At 52.5% G+C, this 19,626-nt stretch overlaps 1 protein-coding gene across 4 annotated transcripts in view; it reads left to right on the forward strand.

Annotated features, from left to right (window-relative positions):
* The window catches only part of PRKCB (protein kinase C beta), a 135,363-nt gene that overhangs the window by 42,292 nt on the left and 73,445 nt on the right, over positions 1 to 19,626 (forward strand). For all 4 annotated transcript variants that reach the window (XR_007504582.1, XR_007504583.1, XM_049791906.1 and 1 more), the window contains one exon: positions 9,620 to 9,702. Coding sequence is in view for 2 of the 4 variants with exons in the window: in XM_049791906.1 (XP_049647863.1) it covers positions 9,620 to 9,702 (83 nt within the window). In the remaining 2 variants the exon portion in view is untranslated. The remainder of the gene's footprint in view (positions 1 to 9,619; positions 9,703 to 19,626) is intronic.

A 19,626-nucleotide genomic window follows, 5' to 3' on the forward strand; every position in this document is an offset into this window, starting at 1 on the left:
AGAGTTGTGAGCAAAAAGCCCGGAGCTGGTACCCGGTGTATGGGCAGACGAGGAGCCTAAATAAATGAGGATGTTTCAGTCTGCCCTTTCCCTAACAAAGATTTGCACAAAAGAGAGGGTTCCTGCTCTTCAGGCACGTAATCCCTGTTGCTGAGCTCCTGGCCTGGAAGGCTCAGTCCTTCCCACAGCCCTGGGGAAGGGCCTCGGGGGCCGGGAGGAGCAGGAGCATCCTCCTCTCCCTGCAAAAAGGGGAAACGGCATCGGCTGAGGGGCTGCTCGGTCGGGGACGGCTCGTGGAGGCCATGGCAGGCCCTGGTCCTGCACATGTTTGTGTCCATGCTCCATCCTTTCCCAGAAGCCAGCCTGGGATGAGTAACGGTGGGCAAAAGTCCTGCCTGTGCCATGGGGTCTTACGTGGTCCCTGCTTTGGGAACTGTGGACAGGATCTGCTGGAGAGCGGAATGGACAGTGCCAGTTGTTTTTAAGATGGCTGGAAGATTGTATAGCTTAAAAAAATATATATATCCTGCTGCTTTTACTTCAGAAATACCAGAAAATGCAGTTCTATCTTCCTGGCACTGAATGACAGCTTTCTCGGCACTAATTTGCAAGGCTGGGCGTCTTCAAATCTGTAATGAAGGTTTCTTTGTACCATTAGCGCAGAATTAACTGGTCTGAATAAGAATCGCTTTCTTGGACTGAAAATCTTTGTAGCTGTTCAGGCAATCAGAGTCTTCTAGAGAAATAAGGCTGGTGAGAACTCGCAGAAGAGAAGCCTGCTGTCTCGCTCGCTCTTTTTTCTCTCCCCCCCGCTTAAGAAAAACAGGTCTCCTTTTCTGCAAGAAACCCAAACCGTACAGAAATGTCTTGCACTCCTTACCTCCCGCACCCTCTACCTCTTGCTTACACCAGCGGTGTCTCCCCCTCTCCCTCTGCCCCAGGTCCCCAGGACCCCCTCTCCCCTCCGATAACCTTCCTGCTCCTCCCGACTCCGGGGCTGTGCACCCAACGGTGCAAATCGGCAAAACCCCCGTGGCTTCCGAGGGCTAAAAGTTGCTCGTCGTTCCTTGGGGTTGCTGCGCCGTGGTGGAGGCAGGCACGGAGCGAATGAGTAAGGGCAGGGGGTTTGTGTCTCTTGCTTCGTCCTCCGGTCCAACGAGCAACTAACAACCAGTGCATCGGGCTGGACTCGCCGTAAACCCCCGTCATCCCAATCCCCGGAGCTCTTCCCCGATGGGTTTCGGTAGAGGAGAGCTGCGGTCCAAAAAGCCCAGAGCACGGTTGTTTTTACTGTGTCTCTCTGGAGCTGACAACCAGGAAACCGCTGAAGTCTGATGAGGGGCTGAAGGTATTTGTTGTGTTGTAAGAACTCCAAAAAGCTTTTAACCAAAGCTGGGGATTAAATCCAAATAGCACAAATTTTAGCTCAGCTTCTCTCTGTGTACTGTAAGTGATTAAAAGCTGTAAAGCGCTGTCAGAAATTCAGGACTTCCCCTCCTGGAAACCTTCTTTCCCCTTATTTCATGATTACCACGCTTCACTGGCTTTGTTTGATGTAGTGAGCCTTATTTTTAACATGGGAATGGAAAATTGTGGGCAACTGCTGGCTGTGGTGCATGTCAGTACATCATCGGGGCAAGGCCAGGCCAATGCATCTGACCCCATGGGTTTGCCCAGCGTAGGTGGATCAACACAAAGCTCCTTTAAGAATTTTTTTTTTTTGCCTTTTTGTTGCTTTTCCAGTTTTGATAATCCAAATTTCAAGCTGTTTCCTGAATCTCTTGTTATTTAGGAAGTGGAAACGTTATCCAAATGAGAATTTCCATAGGTTGTAAGGGAGCAGCTATGCACCGAGATACGCTCGAAATAATCTTTGAGCTTCATGATATTAGAACCATCTGCTAAATCACGGCTCTGTCAGCTCTCTGGGGAGGTTTTAACTCCTCCCTGGGTTTGATTTTTAGATGAATCTTACTTGAACCTTCTTCTGTCTCTGTTAACTCTCCATCTGTCTGCCTTATTTGACATACCGTGTCTGAGACTGTTCTTGGTGCCTCCAGAGCTCTCCTTACCCAGTGGAGGTGGACAAAGGGCTTCCCTTCAGTGGGAATGTGTATTCTGGGAAGAGATGTACTCCGGGGAGGCATTAGAGGTGACTTCCCTGAATTATTCATTTCATGAAGGACTCGGGGAAAAATTGATTAGCCCCTTCTTCGGAACATCAGGACAAGGAGTTCATGCAATGAAATTAAAGGAACAAATGGAGATCAAGTAAAAGGCAACGCTGCTTTATGCAGCATGGAGTTGCTAGGCAGGGTTCATTCCTGCAGGAAGTCATTTGTCACAGCGTCTGGGTTTTTGAGGAGGGCTGGATCCCTTCCTGCCAGCTAACGACATTTCATGTGGGAGATGAGGCTAATCAGATCTCGTGTGGCAGGCTCCAAGCCGATAGCGTGCAGGGGTCAGGAAATGATTTATCATCTCGAGCCAGCCTTGCTCTGCTTGCCAGAGACCTTGCAGGTTTGTGCTCTCCTGGCATTTTTGAGCCCTCAGCTGTGGGCTGGTGCCAGACCCCCGTGCAGATGGCCAAGAGCTTGTGTCAGGGTTGCTGGGGCTCGGAGGCAGCTTTGGGGCTCTCCCGGCTTTTCCGGGATGTGTGGAGATGTGGTGCTGCGGGTGGCACGAGGCCACTGCCTTCCCTCCGGCACCGGGGACCCTTCGCAGTCGCCCCGCTCCTTGCGCGGAGTGGACCGTGCAGGGTGGCCGGGGTACGGGGCAAGGCAGCTTTCCCTCTAGAGTGGGCTTCCAGCATCCCCAAAACCTGATCCAGAGCAAGGTCGAAGTATGCTGGAGAAATGGGGCCCCAAAAGACCCGCTCTCAGCAGGGCTGGCTGCTGCTGCGTTGGACAACCGCGTGTCCTGGCAGTGAGGGCACCGGCAGAGGAATAGCTCCAGCCCTTGGGGCCGCTGCTGCTGCGCTGCTGGCCGGGACGGGCTCCGCAGTCTCGGACACTTAGAGTTTGCAAAAAAACCGCTAACCCTGAGACTTTTCTTGGGCTTTCATATTCCCGGGAGTACCTGTGCTCAAGTTGGGCTGGCTCCCCGGGTATCCTGATGCCAGCGTAAGGAGCTTAAAGCTTTGATAAAGGGCTCTTTCTGGGCAGAAGCCACTGGACTGGGAAGGATTTTGTATTCTAAGAGCAAATCTTTCAGCATTGTTGTATCTTTGGGCAGACTGCCCAACTGTCTGCTTTTGGGAAAGCATCTGAATGGAAACGGAGCAGGCGAGGTGAGCCGTGGTGCGTATGGTGGGGAAACTCTCGCATTTGTTTACATTTTGTAAACAGAAGAAAAGAAAATATTCCGAAGGAGAAGGAAGGTGCGTGTGCAGGTGATGCTCAGCAAACAGGCGCTCTGTTCGCTCTGAACAGACCTGGCGAGACGAAGGTGCCGATACCTGCGTTGCTCATCATTGGGGAAGTCAGCGTGGCCAGGGCTGCTCCTGCGTCCCTGGGCTGCTGCGTGGGAGAAGAGCGGAGCCCCGGGTTACCAGCCGCGGGAGCCCCTTGCACCACGGGTGGGCTTTTAGCATCATGGGCTGGGGCTGCTCCCTGCACGGGGCAGGCAGCAACAGGGGGGACCACGCTCCTTCGCAGACCCCGCGAGCACGGGGTGGACGGGTGCATCCCCCCGCCAAGGGCTGCCAGCCGCCCAGCCTGTCCTGGCAAGCCTTGAGTGGCATAAATGCTGGCCCCGTTGTGCTGCAACGTCTCTCCCTGTCCCTTCCAATGAAGAGTTTTTAGCCGCTTTTACTGGGAGCGTCAGGGACAAGGGGATTCTCCTTTCCCGCAGGACTGGCTGCACCATAGTGCCAGGCTGTGGCGGCTGCAAGGAAATTCCTTATTAGTGACTCTGCCCGGTGCCTTAATAGCTCGGATGCTTGTGACGGGTGCCTGTGTGTTGAGTCCCCGTGCCGATAACTCGCCGTGCCAGAGCCCTGCGCAGCTCTCCGAGCGCGCAGCGTTGGGAGCTGGCTGCTCCCATCAGCTCTCCCCCGCGTCGAGGTGATGTACCTTAAAACCTGCCTGGCTGCTCCATGGCGCTGGAAGCAACTGCTCTTCTCTAATTGCGCTCTGATTAGTGTCGAGGTCCCATCCTCTCTTATTTTTTACTTTCGCTGAGGATTTTGTTATTCGCTCTGTCCCGTTGACCTCGCAGGACAGCTGCTGGGGTCCCGGCGCGGGGTAAGACTTCACCCTACGGCAGGGGACACGCAGCAACCGGCAGAGCTGGAGGGAAGGCACCTCCGAGAGCAGCGTTCAGCTTGCAGCTCGTCTTGGTCACCGGCTGTGCGTCTGTGATGGCAAAAGTCCTCAGCAGTTAGGGGACTTGGACCCTGCTTCTCGCTGCAGTATTTCCGCGCAGCGCAGTCGAGTGCTGGGTTTGTCCCTCCTGCCGTTGCCGAGGTCTCACCAGGAGCTTCTGTCTGCTGCAATAATTTGCAGCATTGTTCCAAAACATGCAAACGTATGACTGCTCCCGACCGCATGCCGTTGAATAAAGCTTTAATTTGCTGGCCTGTCTCCCTGCGTTCAGCAGCCCGGTTTGGCTGGCTGTCAGCAGCCCGGAGCTGATGGATGATCTGCCGACTGCTGAGCTGCGCTCGCAGCCCTCGCTTCCCCAGGAGGTCCGTCCCCATGCTGGAGGTGCAGCCGGACACGTGCTCTGCAATGTTCATACACTTGGAATGCATTTTGATGAGGTTTTTCTGGTTGGCAGGTTCTGCGATCAGCTTGGGAAACTGCTTTATGGTTTTTCTCGAGGATTTTTGAGCAGTGGTTTAGGCCAAGAAGCCTTTAAGTGTGTGTGTGTGTATATATTTTCTTTTTCAAGCAACACCATGAGCATTTTCTCTCTTTTCATCCTTCAAAATAAGGCTAGTTCCTAGGCTTTGAAAATACCCTGGTGCCCTGTTGCTATTGTGGTTTCTTAGCTCTGAAAACCAACCTTCTAGGAGATTTTTCTTCCCAAAACTGCATCAGGATCACAGGGAACGGAGGTGCATTATCTTGCTCTGATGCTTTGGTGCAAGTCTCCCCAGATCTGAGAGACTGTGCTGGGGCTGCTATTAAAAATGTGCGTTCCAGCAAGTCTCGTAAGCCTGTGGAGAGTCACTGAACTCGAGGGCTCTGCTGCTCGTCTTCCGTAGGGTTTTGTATCCTTTGCTTCCCCCGAGACAGAGATGTCTCCCCAGATGCCCGCAATGGAGATTGCCCTAAAGAAGGATTCAGGGCCAGTAAACATTCTTGTGTTATGCAATAACAAAAGGTAAAGGTTGGGGTTTCATTTCTGTTGTATATAAATGACTCGGGACGTTTGTAGCTCACCAGTAGGATTTGATAACTTTATTATCCATATAATAAGATTTACAAATTAACTGTCTAATTAGCATCCTGGGAAAGCTGCTGCTTGTACTGTAGTTTCCGAACTGACGAAGATCCAGGCTTCGAGTGCTGAAGCGCGACGAAGCCAGGAGCGGCACGGCAGCGCCCGTCCCGGCAGACCCGCCGTAGCTGCCTGGGTGCCCGTCCCGGTCCCGCGGTTGCGCAGAGCCAGCACCGCGCTCCTGCTCGGCAGGGTGGAAAGCGAGCAATCTTCTCCCAGCGTAACGCAGCGGATTAGTCACGGGAGGAAAGAGCTATCAAATCTTCTCGCATCTGTTGGGTAGGATGCATGTTTAGGAGTTAAGGCAGGATTACTGGCGTAAGCTCCTGTACCCGATTAATTCTATTGGCCCTTTTTTTTGCGTGGATTGAGTATTCACCTAAGCACGCATGAAATGTTTGAATGGATCTTTCCAAGGCTTGCAGAGCTTCCTTCGAAGCGTTGGATGCAAAGCCCACACTGCTGCAGTCGGTAGGGAGCCTCATTTGTTTTGGATGCATAAGGAAGTGTTACGCTTCACCATCTTCCAACGGGTTGTCCTTACAATCTCTGTTAACGTTGATTGCTGGAGAACCTGCTATTCTTGCTAAACATTCAGTTGCCACAAAGATGACTTACAGTGACTCGGCTATCATTTGCTTAATTGAACTGTAATATGAATGTTTTGAACACACAGCAATTATTTTGCCAGTTGAAGAGAAAATACTGCATTTCTAGCGTATTCTTTAGGTCCCTGCTCAAAGCGCAGAGGTGTTACCCGTGTGTGTATATTTAATGCCATCTTTAATAATTAAACCCTTCAGTGAAACCTTACAAGATTATGGGGGAGAGGCTGCAGTAAAAATCTGGGATGGTTTTGAGCTTCTCAGACATTGGCTTTCTAGTCTCTCTTGCTACTGGAAGTGGGCATTTCACCTCTTCTGCTTATGCAAGTGAAAATGTAAAATGTTCTGCTTTCATAGTGTCTTTGGAGAGGCAAGAGGAAGCAGCTTGCCCAGGGTTGGTGTGTGCACACACGTGCGCTGTGCTTGTTGCAGTCATCCTCTCGCACATCTGTGAGGATCAGTCCTGTGTTCTCCTTTCCCTTGCTTCTTCACATTCCCTCTTTGTTTCTCCTTTGCAGTTAACTTCTGCCTGACAAATTAAATGTGTAATGAGCAGAGTATGGAAAGCTACTGCAGATTCTTCTCATGCACAGCAGAACTTAAGACTTAGATTTTTTTTTTTTTTTTGAAACCAAAAAACACATTTGAAACCCACAGCTCTGCTGATGTGCTGTGTCTCCTGGCTGTGCAGTGCAGACTCTGGGGAGCGATGCATCCCTGCTAATGAGCTGGCAGAGCAGGGCCCTGGCCCTGTCTGCCTGAAGCGGAGGGGATCCAGGAGCGTTGCTTTTGAAACCAAAGCACTGCAGCTTTCTGAGAGAGCAAAAATAGAAAGGTCAGATTTCTGACTTTCCGTAAAGGAAAGCCGAACTGACAGCCTGCCCTTGCCCTGTTCAGGGGAGGTGCACGCGGAAAGTAAAGCAGCGAGCACATGCAGCAATAGCCACGGTGGTGAGGCTGCTGTTACGAGGGACAGAAACAAACCTCTTTTTTTTTTTTTTTAGCCCCCCATCATACCTCGAGTGCTCCGTGTGCTGGTAGCAGCGTTTGGGGAGGCCGATTTCCTCTGCCTGCTCCTGAATTGCAGGAAATTTGCGCTTAGGTGGGGTGTGCTCAGCCGGACGGGTGCTGCTGGCAGGGCTGCCCGCTGTTCCGAAGGGCTTTCCACGGAGCTGCCGTGGGGATCGGCTCGGCAAACAGACAGCGCGCCGCGTTACGTGGGAGTGTTGAGAGACGGAAGGAGCGGTTAGGAGGTGGGAAGAGCGGGGCAAGGGAATCTGTTGTAACGCCAGGCAGGTTGTGGTGGTGGAAGAGGAAGGCGGTGGGCTCTTGCGTGGCCGTCACGCCTTTCGGGAGAGGTTGGAGACGGTTTGGATCTCCGAAGCCCTGTGGAGCAGAGCCTGGCCCGCGTGCGGTGGCATCCCTGGATGCACCCAGCCGGAGGAATGGTCCAGCACGGCAGACCCGCGGGATGCTCGGCACCGGGCGAGGGGTGGGAGGGCAGCTGCTGCCAGCACCTGGTCCGTGCCGTGCAAAGCAGAACCAGGCGGTCTCCTGCGACCTGGAGTCACTTGTGGGTGAGCCATCCCTGGTGGGAAGGCCAGCACGGACAACTCCTGCTTTTTTCCCTTCTCCGGCTTTTGTCACCCCAAAGGCGGGAAGGTTATTTTCCCCAAGCAGGAGCAAATATCACTGTCCCCAAAGTGCAAAAGGTTCTTCGGAGCTGGGGAAGCATGACAAGACCCGTTTTTCTTTCTTTATGTACTCTGATTCAGAGTCAGGTTTGCCTCCAACAGCCTTTTTGTATATGGCATGGAGGAGCTGCATTAGGAAGTTCAGCCTAGTAGCAATCTTGTTTCTTTTGTCGAACCAAAATCATTCCAGCTCCGCTGGGAACCTCTCCCCGCAGCCTGGATGCTGGCATCAGCAGGCAAGCTCCCGGCAGCGCCTGCGCTCCAGCGTGTCGAGGAGCCTTATTGAGTTTATACGCACACTTCAGGACAAATCTTTGCTAATAGAGTTCTAATTTCTTCCTTCCTGCTTCCCAGATGCTTCTGTTTCTGTATGCAAATGACAGAAATGGTGAACAGTGTTTTCAAGAAAATGTTTATTTGTTAGACTCAGAAAAGTAAGTGAGAGTTCCTATAAGGAGAGAGTTCTTGGCAGCTGTTGTGCCTCTAAAACCTTCTGGGTTTGTTTCTTTCATAATGAAAAATGTGAAAAGGAAAATTAATTTAAAACTGGATGTAGCAGGGCACAATAAGGGGATTGTGAGTTTAATGGCAAACGTCACTTGCCTTTTCCTTGTTTCTTTGGAAAAGTCCGATAGCGATGCCATTGAAACCTGCTTCATTTTTGCGCTGCTCGAATTTGTTTTATGTGCTCGATTTCTCTGAACCCCGGTAGAGTGTGCATCTCATCTTCCACTTGCTCTTTCATTTAGTGTTACTATGGCTCTTGGGAAAAGGATGTGGCAAATAAGAGGCCCCTGAGGCAGAGCCGAGTTTGGTGCCTGGATTTCCCCCAGACAAGAGCAGCCTTTGCACAGCTTTGCTTTGTTCCCAAAAATCAGCAGTTGTCGGGTTCGCTCCGCTCCTGCGCGGGCTCCCTTCACGCGCGGTGTTGCCCCGGAGCTGAGGTCCCATCCCTCGGGATGCGGCGCGGGTGCGGTGATGGGGCACGGTGCAGAGCGGGGTTGGACCTGGGGGGGTGCTGGCACCCAGAAAGAGGTGACGTCGGGGTGAGGGAGGCTGAGACCCTCCGAGAAGGAGCTAGGCTGTCAGTTGAAATTATCTGCAGTGCCGAGTGGCCTTTTTAAGGTCTGTCACTGAAAGTAAGGTGCTTATTTGGCATTTAGGGGAAAAATTAGCCTTTAAGTACAGCGCTTTCACTGCACAGACTGCAAAAATACTGCTGGCAGCTTCAGATTAACATGTGCTGTACGGGTTTGGTGGTTTAAGGGATGTGGATTTAGCTCTGGATACTTATGCTTGAAAGTCTGGGTAGCGGCATGTTGGGATTAATTTTCCTGCGCTGTTCCCAGAAGGGTGACTTTGTCATCGACACGCGTGCGTGAGGAGAGGAAGATGTACGTGTCTTCTGGTCTGGCAAACGGAGGCTGTGGAGTTGGTTAAGAAAAGCAGAGCTGTGGGAGGAAAACTGCCCACCTGTTCCCATCGGTACAATCTTCCATTTTTGGACACATGCACTTTTCAGCTCAGATACCCGTGAATGCCAGATTCTCCCTCTTTTTATACACGACGGTGACCTCAGAGCGTGTGCCGTGAGTGACAATGAGCTCAAAGCGAACATAAGGGTTCCCAGCCCTCCTTTGACGTTTGCTGAACATTTTGCTTCTGCTTAGCTTTACTGAAACGCCTGGTCCAGTTGATGATATTCAGTAAGGTTTAAAAATCTACCACAGGTTTACTTAAAGAAACCTGCTTAGACTCCTGGATGTCTCTTCTCATAAATCAGATGCAATGGCTTTTTACTTTTTTAAGTGCTGGGTTCACGTGGTGCCAACCCTTTAACATACCCCTGACGCTGTCGCTGTCTTCTCTTTGCAGTTTGCTGCTTCGTCGTGCACAAGCGGTGCCATGAGTTCGTTACCTTCTCCTGCCCCGGTGCTGATAAAGGCCCTGCCTCGGATGTAAGTACATACCTCGGATGTAAGTACCCAGTCCCACGCCCTGAGTGAAGGCGCAGCGCGGGGTTTGGTGGATGACTGTGCCTCACAGCAATTTGGAGAAGATATTCCTCCAGTTTTCTTTGCTAATGACACTTCTGTGCCGTTACTTCACGGGCATCTCTAATGCCTTGTTACTCGTAGTTGCGTGGGCTCTCATATATTTTTTGAGACACTTAAAACACTTTCAAATCATCCAATAACTTGCTCTCAGCAGAGCAGGGAGAGCATATGGGAATGCAGAGATATTTCTATTTGGGGCTGAGTCTGCAGCCTTGCCCTGTCTCCCTTTTGTCCCTTGAGTCGCAGCCTCAGTTTCCCCATTGGTAAAATGATGTTTCCAGGTTCTGTCACCTGAACTGAGGTTTTAGTTTTGGGGTTAATTAACATGCATGAAGCACTAAAAGCTAAAAAGCTGCTTTAAAACCTTGGCCAACGTGCCCTCACCTGAAGAAGACTCTCTTCTGGCAGGGTTTGGTTCAAGGTCTCGATCGGTTCCTTTTGTCACAAGTGAAATAACTGAAAGAATTAGCTGTTGTTTAACAGGTGCCTGCTGTGTTGCTGGACTAGAGTCAGCCTTGGGGAATGTGCCTATCCTTGTTCCTCCTCAGCTCATCACTTTTTCCAAAGGCATCACCGCGCCACGTTGTTATTTCCGTGTCGGTCCTGCATTGCCCTGCGGTTGTTCGGCATTACCTGGTGTCGGGGCTCTCGGCCGCTCGCCTGCATCATCCCTGCTCCTCGCCCCAGGGGCCTTTTTGCTAAAAACAGGCACATTTTTTTCAAGTCAGTTTTGTATCATCTTGCAGGTTTTATTTAATGAATATATATGTTTGGTCTTCTCAAGCAAAAAAAAACCCCGCAGGCACATTTGATGCTTGCTTGTGATTTGCATGGTCAGTGCTGCTGGGTTTGCTCCGGCTCCCTCAGAAAACACAGAACTGACCGGGCAGCGTCATCAAGGACGACAAAATTACTGGGAAATACTAGTCTAGGTATGACTTTTGGAAAACAATATTGCCGTTCTTTAAAAACCAGAAAACCACCCAAATGCCTGCTAACTAAGTCCCCATCCTTATTTTCACAAGGACTTAATTTCCTGGTGAATCCCCAGGCTTTCGGGGGCGAGTGGGAGAGCTGGAGCAGTGGAGCAGAGCTGGCTTAGGCTGCTCTGTGCGGTTCTGCCAGCGCCTTTCAGGTCTGTCTGGCAGTTTTTGTGTTTTACCGTGGAAACTGGCTAATTTGGGGAACTGCTAGGAAAAAAAGAGATCAAATTGGGGAAACGACAGTGCACCACAACTCTCACCCATAAAAATAGAACTGGTGGGAGCAGGCAGTGTAACAGGCAGCTGAAGGTGGAGGCTAAACACACGTTGTCAGTCGCCCTGCCCAAAACGGGGCTGCGTGCCGTGATTCTGATAAATGGGAGCTTTTGGGGAGGGGTGGTGAGGCTCGAAGGGAAGGGGCAGAGCTGGGGGGTCGGCCCCTTTCGGGTACAGCACTGGGCAGGGAGTCGTGAGCGGGGGCTGCCTGTGCCCCTTGGGCAGATGCTGCGGGGAGAGGCTGGGGGGACGTGGAGGGGAAGGGCTGAGCGTGGGTCCTGGGGGTCTGGGATCCTTGGCCAGAACTGCGTTTCTGTTCCAGGCAAAGCAGAGGGCAGCCTTGCTGGCTTCCCCTTTTGTCTGGTTTCTCCTCCTGTATGAGCGTGCTGGGTTTGGAGCATTTCTGGTTTGGATCTGAGAAATCTGGCTGGGCTTTGGTCCCAAAGAATGGCTGGGCAGCTGCACCGCAGAGCTGCCGGGGACCCCGGGCAGGGGACGGGGTGGGATGGTACCCGACAGCCCCCACGTTCCCAGAGCCACCCTTGAAGCCGGTCACCACCCTGGCTCTAGCAAAGCGGTGGCTTTATCCCGGTGCCCAGCTTGTGCCCGATCGAGGGACCTGCCTGTGCAAAACCCCGTTTCGACGCTGACCCCCTGATGCTGGATGTCTTGGGGTATCTGTGCTTGCAGCCGTCCAGCCCTGCCTCCACAGCGCGGTGCCTCCAGCATGCTGAAGCCTACCTGACAGCGCTCCTCCACCTCCGGAGAGGATGCCTGGCAGAGCGTTAGTTTTAACGAGCTGATGATGAAGCTTTTGGCTGTTTCCCCCCAGGCTGAGCTGCCCTTCTAGGTGTCTTCCAGCTTGCCCAGGTCAGTGCTGCAGCAGCCCGGGTCCTGCTCCCGTGTGCTGCCCATGTGGCTGCTGGGGGAGCTGCAGGAGCAGCCCTGAAAATGGATGCTTTCAGACTTGGTCTTGTGCACAGTTTGATAAGCCTAGTTTTATTTTCACTTCCCACCAGACAATTAGTCGAGATATTACAAGGTTTTTTGAATCCCCCCTCCCTGGGCACTTTGCACGTGACTATCGCTTTCCTTGCCGAAGGCTTTCTTCTCCACAGGGGCTACTGCTAATTGTGGTGTATTGGTGGCTATTGAACCTTAAAAATTAGTTAGTGGAGGGGAAGAGGAGATGCCGTAGAGATGCCAACCCAAGAGAGACTAATGCGTCCACAAGTACTCTGGTCCTGCAGACTCTTAGTCCGTAACGCTGAAGGTCAGGAGAGGCTGCTGGGGTCCTGTTTGAACACGCTGACCCCAAAGCAGTTGGTGGGGTTTGTTCCTGGGGCCGGGCGACAGCCCTACTCTCCGCCCGAACCGTGGCAGCCGGGTGTTTGCAGCTCCGTCCTGCGCAGCCTCCGTGGGAGCAGCGGCGGCACCGATGGCCCTTTCTCCGTGTGGTGGAGCAACCCGGAGAGGACGGTGGCAGGGTGGCACTGGTGTCGGGCTGCAGGACACCAGCCCCTGGGGTCTTTGCTGTCCGTGGAGCAAGCAGGGTCTTCCAGCGGAGGCGTGGGCAGGAGCTGCCCGCTCAGCGTGTTGCTGGCAGGGAGTGAGGCACAGGCGGTCAAGGTCGCTCTGCTCGCGGGATGAGGCTTGACAGCGGTAAAAGCATCCCTCTGTCTCCATCTCTGGATGCTTTGAGCCTGTGCCAAAGGGGCACGCTCAGGGTCTGTGCAGGGTAAGGTCTGCGTGTGAGCGGGTGTGTGTGCACACACGCTGTGCCCATGCGGCATTTGTCCCCGCGCGTTTGTCCGGAGCGTGTCGCTCAAGGGGACGAGTTGCATGAGAGGGAAGCGGTGGCTTTGCACCACTTGCCTTCATGCCTCTGCTTTTTCTGGGCAGTTTCGCTCACTGCCTCTGCTGCTGCTCCTTTGCAGTGGGTGCCTGCTGAAACAGGGGGAGAACCGGAGAAGGCATGGAGAAATGAGGTAAGGTTGGTAGAAAGCGATCCCTTCCCCGAGAGTTGAGTTCGGCCATCCAGGCAAGCTAACAAGCTCGCACGCACGTGTCCGGGTCGCTCTGCACAAAGCTAATGCTCAGGCTGCGGGTAACGTGGCAGAGCCCCTGCCACCCGCGCTGCCTGCCCTGTGCCCGCCGGGCAGCGAGGCGTGCGTCGGGCTCCCTCCATCGTGCAGTCGTTTTGCAATGACCTTTGCCGCTAAGTAATGTCACGCGGTGAGATTCCTTCTGGCCATGTGGATTTAGCTCTCACGCTCGTGCCTTCTCTCCTCTATTCTCTGCCATCTAAAACGCGGAAAGAAACCGGCAGCAAGATCCACTTGTGGGTCTGGCACCCTGCAGACCTAATCCAGGCTACAAGAGGTGTATGTCATGTATCCAAAATATATATATGTTTAGATACGCATTTAGATATTTGCGCATGCAGAGATGAAATCTTACTTACGAGGCTGCTTTAGGTGCAACGTAACCGGAGGAGCTGCTCTCTGAGCAGAGCCCCCAGGCCCCCAGCCCCTGGCGGGGGGGCTGGGGGGCTGCAGGCACCCGGGGGGGTGACGGCAGCGGGTGAGTGGCCCCCCACCCCACAGCTGCGAGCGGCCCCTCGCTGCTGCTGCAGCAGCCCCGGGAGCGGCTGGGTGGGTGCTTTGGGCGCTGCGGGTGCCCCTCGGGTGGCAGAGCTGGGAACCCTCCCCGGTGCGGTGCAGAAGTAGCAGAAAAGTGCCAGCGAAGGCGACCGCGGCAGAGGGAGATGGAAACGCTGAAACCGCTTAACCTTGCTCAAGGAAAATGAGGTTTGGCAGTGGGAGAGCAGGGGATGGCTGTGATCCAGATGCCACCTCCGGAGCTTTGCTCGGGCGTCGGGCAGCCTGCCCGCCCGGGCGCTGCTTTCTCATCCTTGCTCGTCATCTGGATAGCAGCTCGCAGCCGGCAGGAAAGGCAGCAGGTACCAGGGAGATGCTTCCTCTTTTTCTGCACGGGGTTTTGGCCAAAGGTGGATGCAATGCTTTTCTTTTTCCTCCCCGCCAGCCCTGTCCAAGCTGGGGCGAGCAAGGAGCAGTGAGGACCCTCGGACAGCCTGGTCCCGCTCCCCGGGCACGGTGCCTTGGTCCCTGACCCGCAGGTGTCTCCCACGCGTGTCTCTTCCCACCCTGCGGCCAGCTGTAGGTTGCTGTGGGCAGCCTCTGCCTGAGAAGGGAAAGGTCTAAATTAAATCTTAAGTTTTCACATTTTAAGAGGTGCCACTCGGTACCAGGGCACGCGTAAAGGCCCTTGCTCGAATTCTCTATTGCTTGCTGTTAACTGCTGAGTGAGTTGCCACTGTGGCTCATGGAGCAGACAGGTAAAAGCTGCCCAGTTGGCATTAATTAGTTTTTGAATACGTTATTTCTGAAAATGAAGAGAGGAATGCAGATGCTTGGGACTTAAAGCAGGGAGCAAAAATGGCCCTTTTGTAGCCGGATTTTTTTTGCCATTTAGCAGAGCCCTGTGGGAGACCCTCTGGTTTGTAGCCCTGCGTGACTGCCAGCTGGGGTGTGATTGGGGGGTGCATGCAGGGCAAACTTTGTTCCTTCTGCACTGGCAATCAAGCTTCTTATAATAATATAATCCTTAAGGAGCTTTGAATCAGGAGATGGAAAGCTACTTCAGCAGACAGCAATGTCCTGTCGACTTTGGGAAAAAGCCGAGGACTTCATTTTGAACTGATGCAAAGCTCGAGTTTTCCTCTGCTCTGTTGTTGCTAATAACCATGGCATGAATCCAGAGCGACCTATAATTATGTCAAACGCTGGTAGCATCTAGGTTGTAACGATTATAGCTATGCATTTTTTCAGTCGGTGCAGCAATCTGGTAACTGTCTTTCCTTTCACAAATATTAATATCCAGTGAAATCTTGCAGAAAGAATGAGTTTAATTTATTGCATTTGTTTAAACCTTGCAGCGTGTTCGTCATTACAGCGGGCCACGTGACGTTGCTGGGCTGGAGAGGGAAGAGATTTGTTCAGTGAGATGGCATCCCCGTGCTCGGCATCTGCAGGGGCAGCGCAGAGCGGCGGCTGGAAGAGGCTGCTGTGGCTGGGGCTGCAAAGGAGAGATGCTGCAGCGCCAGCCAGATCCCAGCCTGGGCTGGAGATTTGAATGCCAGCTGGCTGCTGCTTTTCATCCCCAGAGCTGCTCTATTCTAGTATGCTAGTCATGGAGCCAGGGGGGAAAAAAAACCCATCATAAAAGAAAAAAATAATTCTAAGTTTGCTCCTTGATCTCTGTATTTTGTAGTACTTCATAGTCAGTGAGAATCAAGGAGGAAAGCATTTTGCATCCTGTAAAGTGCTTATGGTATATATGGATGCTTAATTTTAAACACCTGAGTAACACTAATTAGTTAAATAAAACTCTTCTGTTTGAAGTTAAGTATGCGCTTAAGTGCGTTACGGGATGGTGGCTTGTACATGTATCAAGCAGATAACCCTGGGGGGAGGCTGACATTTTACACTTTTTGGAGCATAACAAAATAACCGGAGAGCAGTGAAATGTCAAAGTCTCTTTCTGTTACCATTGACTAGTCCTACTTTGGAGCAGTTTTCTGTTTGATCTGGCTGTGTTTGAACCTCCTTGAGGAGAGAGACTCTGTGTGTGTTTAACCTGGCAAAGCCTACTGAATAGGAGTCTTCCATCTAGGAGAGGAGGATTAATTATACAGCGATGATAGGGCCTCTTAAATAATAAAAAAAAAATAAAATTAATTGCTTCTTGCAATAGAGAATGAAGCTGTGGCTATAAATGCTGATACTGAGGACACCAGGGCTGCTTTCATGCTAGATTGCTCTTAAGTCATGGCAGGATTTTCTTTTTTGATGGCTGAAGATGTGATAGCGGGTCTGTGTTTTGGGCAGCGGCACTGCTGAGGACAGCGTGTCTGTTACACGCTACTGGCTAGCTGAGGGCAATGGCGTTTTTACCCCTTACTTCTCTAACTTGATCCGAACGTGCGCTGCGCTGCGGTTTGAAGCGCTGGTGCTGAGGGCTGCACGCTCTGCCTGCACCGCACCGCTGGGCTGGGCTCCCACGGCTGCGTGGGCTTGCGATCCTCCAAAAGGTCTGAGCTTCATCACAGCTTTCCCATTAATGTGCTGTCAGGTTGTGGTCTCTCCCCAGCATCCCTGAACTGAAGACTGGTGAGCTGCTCTGGAGAGGACGGTCGGCCCAAACCCACCAAGCCCGGTGTTAAACTCCGCTGTTTTTCATTACAAGCTCCGACGCTCCTGTGCTCTCCTGTTTGCAGGAGGCAGAGCTGGCATGACCATTCAAGCTGAAGTTTTCTGAAACACGGCAAAGTCTTCAGGAGCTGAAGTCAGGCATGTGTAATGTAATCCAGTTGGCAAACCTAATTATAGTCAGAGCTATTAGTAGAATGCATGATTATTTAAATTGTAGACAAAATAATCATTAAAATGACCTTCTTTGCATTATCCTGTTAAAGGTCATCTAATCAGGATGCATTAATAAATATCAGAGTTCCTCTAGGAAGGTAGCAGGCCCACGTAGCTTCGTTTCAATTTTGCGTTTAATCTTTCCACCATTCGCAGCATTAGGAGAGGATTTCTGTAATGCTATCACCACGGCGCCTTTGGTCTTTCCACGCTCTGTTTCCCGGAGGCAGAATCATTTCATCTTCGTCTTGGGCTCCTCCTTTTTCGAAAAGCTCCAGAGTTGCGTGTTTGTACTGAAGAAAGTATTGTTGCCACTCTCTCTTAGAAGGAGAGAGACGCTTCACGGAGTGTGGGTCATACAGGTGTTATTAGAGTCAGAAGCTGTCTCTGCAGCATCAGTACGTGGTCGTTATCCCTTCATGCAGAGCATCAGCAGATCCCAAGCTGACGCTTCTAGCAGGGTGCAAAGGGGGTTGCTCCTCTTTCCCAAGTTTGGTTTCTTCTCTAGAGCGTTTGGTCAGACGTGGGCTGGCAACAATTAGCAATGAGATGTCAGCAGCAGAACAAATGAAGATGCCATTTGTGCTACCTGAAAATTGGCAGCTCCTTCAAGTTTCTCCTTTCTGGGATTATCTCCAGTGGGAAGGGACGCCTGCTGCTGCGTAGTCCCTTGGCACAGGATAGCGTCGTGGGGTTATCGCCAGGCTCTGCCTGTCGAGGGTGGAGGTGGGTTGAGCAGCCGCCTTCCCTTCCTCCAGATGTGCCCGTCGAGCCAGGACCTTGCCGAAGACACCAAGCACCCTCTCGCCCAGGTCCTGCCTTAGAGAGCAGGACCCCGACCCTTCCCCGCATCTCACGTTCCTCCGGGATGCCCCAGGTTTGGTGCATAAGCAGATCTTCACAGCCTTGCTGCTACTTGCTGCTTTCTTGTGTCTTGCTAATTAACTTCTCCAGCTCTCGTGGTGTGCCATCTGCCCCTTGCGCGAGGGCACATGCTTGCTGCTCCTGCCGTCGCTGCCAGCGCAGGCAGCCGGTGACAGTTCCCGTGGGATGAAGATGTATCTGCCTTGCTCCCTCCCAGCACCTTCTGGTGTTTCCCTGGCTCCGCCGGAGCCCAGCTCCTTCTCCTGCCAGCCTGCACGTGTCTTCAGCCCTGTAATTGAAAAGCTCTTCTCTCGTGTTCTCGGGGAGGGGGGTGCATGTCTTGTTACGCCTGTTGAGATTGCAGCCTCTGGTTAAAGGAGGGGATGGGAGGGGGCGGTCGGGTCCGTGCCCTGCCCGTGGCTCCGGAGAGCCGGTGGCTGGGTCTGAGCTGGGTTTGTGCAGAGTTTAACTATCGGGAGGGCAGTGACGTGGGTTGGTGCAGGCTGTGGCCACCCGGGTGGCGCCAGTGGGGGGGTCTCGAAACGAAGCATCCTGCAGGCGGGAGGTGTTTCAGGGGGTCTCTGTGCTCTTTCGGGCAACCTGGAGGCTGCCGAGTTGCAGGGAAAGCGCTGTGGGAGCCCTGCTCTCACGGAGAGCTTACGCTGTAATAAAATGACTCTCAAGGCACATGAAAGATAACAAACATTTCTAAATGATGTTGAGATGCTAATGCTGCTCAGGGAAAAAAAGCTGAGTTTGGCTTCTTTTTGCTGCTCAGTAAGAGAGTGTATTTTATTCGGTGTTGGCAGCAGCAAGAGAAGAATAACTGTCATCCATATCCCTCTGCAGTTGTCTGACTAGCAGATGAGATCTTTTGTCAATAAAAATGTATTAACTTGCTGGAAGCTGTCAAGGAAAGCTGTCAAGGGCAGGTTTTATCTGCGGCCGCGTGTTTGACATGGAAGCAGCCCAAGCCGCGATGCTTGTGCCCGCAGACACGTTCGCTGCTGGTGTGTTGCTGGCCGTGCTGGGGGACCGCTTGCCCTTCCACAGGCCGGGTCCGGGCGGAGGAGCTGCCTGCATCCCGCTGCCGGCACTGCCATGCCGTCGGGCCCTGTGCTGTGCAAGGTTTTCTGTGGCTGTAATACTGTAAATGATAGAAAAATAGTTTTGGTATCACTTACTGGCCTGGCAGTGTCGATCATCTTGAAAACGTGGCATGCCAAAGCCGGCTTCCATGGAGTTACAATATCGATAGAAAAGATAGCCCAAACCTTTGATGTCTTGCCTTGAACAGGACCTGTGTTTTCCTCTTGTGTGTAACCTTCTTTCAGTGGAGTCTCTAGGGTTTATCATGGCTCTTTTCACTGAAACAAACACCCATCACTCTTGTTCGGTTGGTCCTTAACTTCCTTGCTTGGTTTTTGCTGGGACTTGGAGCTCTTTCTCACCAAAGGCGTTTTTCCAGCCCTGTGCAAGCAGGTGGGGAGATGCGGGAGGTGCATCCCCAGGGCAGCAGCTCCCGGCTGCAGGTCCCGAACAGGACAGGGCAGGTGAGTGCTGCCAAAAGCCTGGGGTCCCCATCTCTGGTGGTCACCGGTGCCTTCAGCTCATCTTCCTCCACCGCCTCCTGGCTTCAGTAAGAAGAACTTGGCAATAAGAGGATGCTGCCCAGAGCTGTCTAGTTCATGTGCCCGACCCAGCCTCTTACGTCCCTGGAAGGAACGACAGGCTTTTCTCTCCGCCGTCACCTTTAGAGTTGCTGTCAGGCCACTTCTGTGTCTGCTGTGAGCTGTTTCCTGCATACTGGGGGGGGATTTTCCCCAGGGGAAATGGGGGAACAAAGTGCGAGGTTTTTGGTTTTATGTCCACTGCCTGGGTTTCATTAGGTGCAGACAGTAAGCTGTTGCTGTGTTGTATTTGCTCTGCTATTATGCTGCTTAAATTACTATGAAATTCACTTTAAAACAGTCTCTTCATGTGAACTGTGTTAATTCTTCAGAAAAGATAATTTAAAGCTTTCTCTGCAATGAGATGGGGAAAGCAGGGGCGCGTAATCTTGGAGCAAGCCTCTGTGGCTGTTCCGTAGAGTCCAGCAAATGTGGTTAGTACAAAGGATTAAAATAGCATCAGCCAGGGGTGGAGGTCTGGGCTGCCAGCTTCCCTGGGGAGAGCGGGGCGGCCGGACTCTGCTGAAGGACAAGCGGTGCAGTGCGCCGGGAGAGGGACGGGAGCTGGGGCCTGGCGGGTTTTAT

Source organism: Accipiter gentilis, chromosome 33, assembly GCF_929443795.1.
Source record: "Accipiter gentilis chromosome 33, bAccGen1.1, whole genome shotgun sequence".
NCBI lineage: Eukaryota > Metazoa > Chordata > Aves > Accipitriformes > Accipitridae > Astur > Astur gentilis.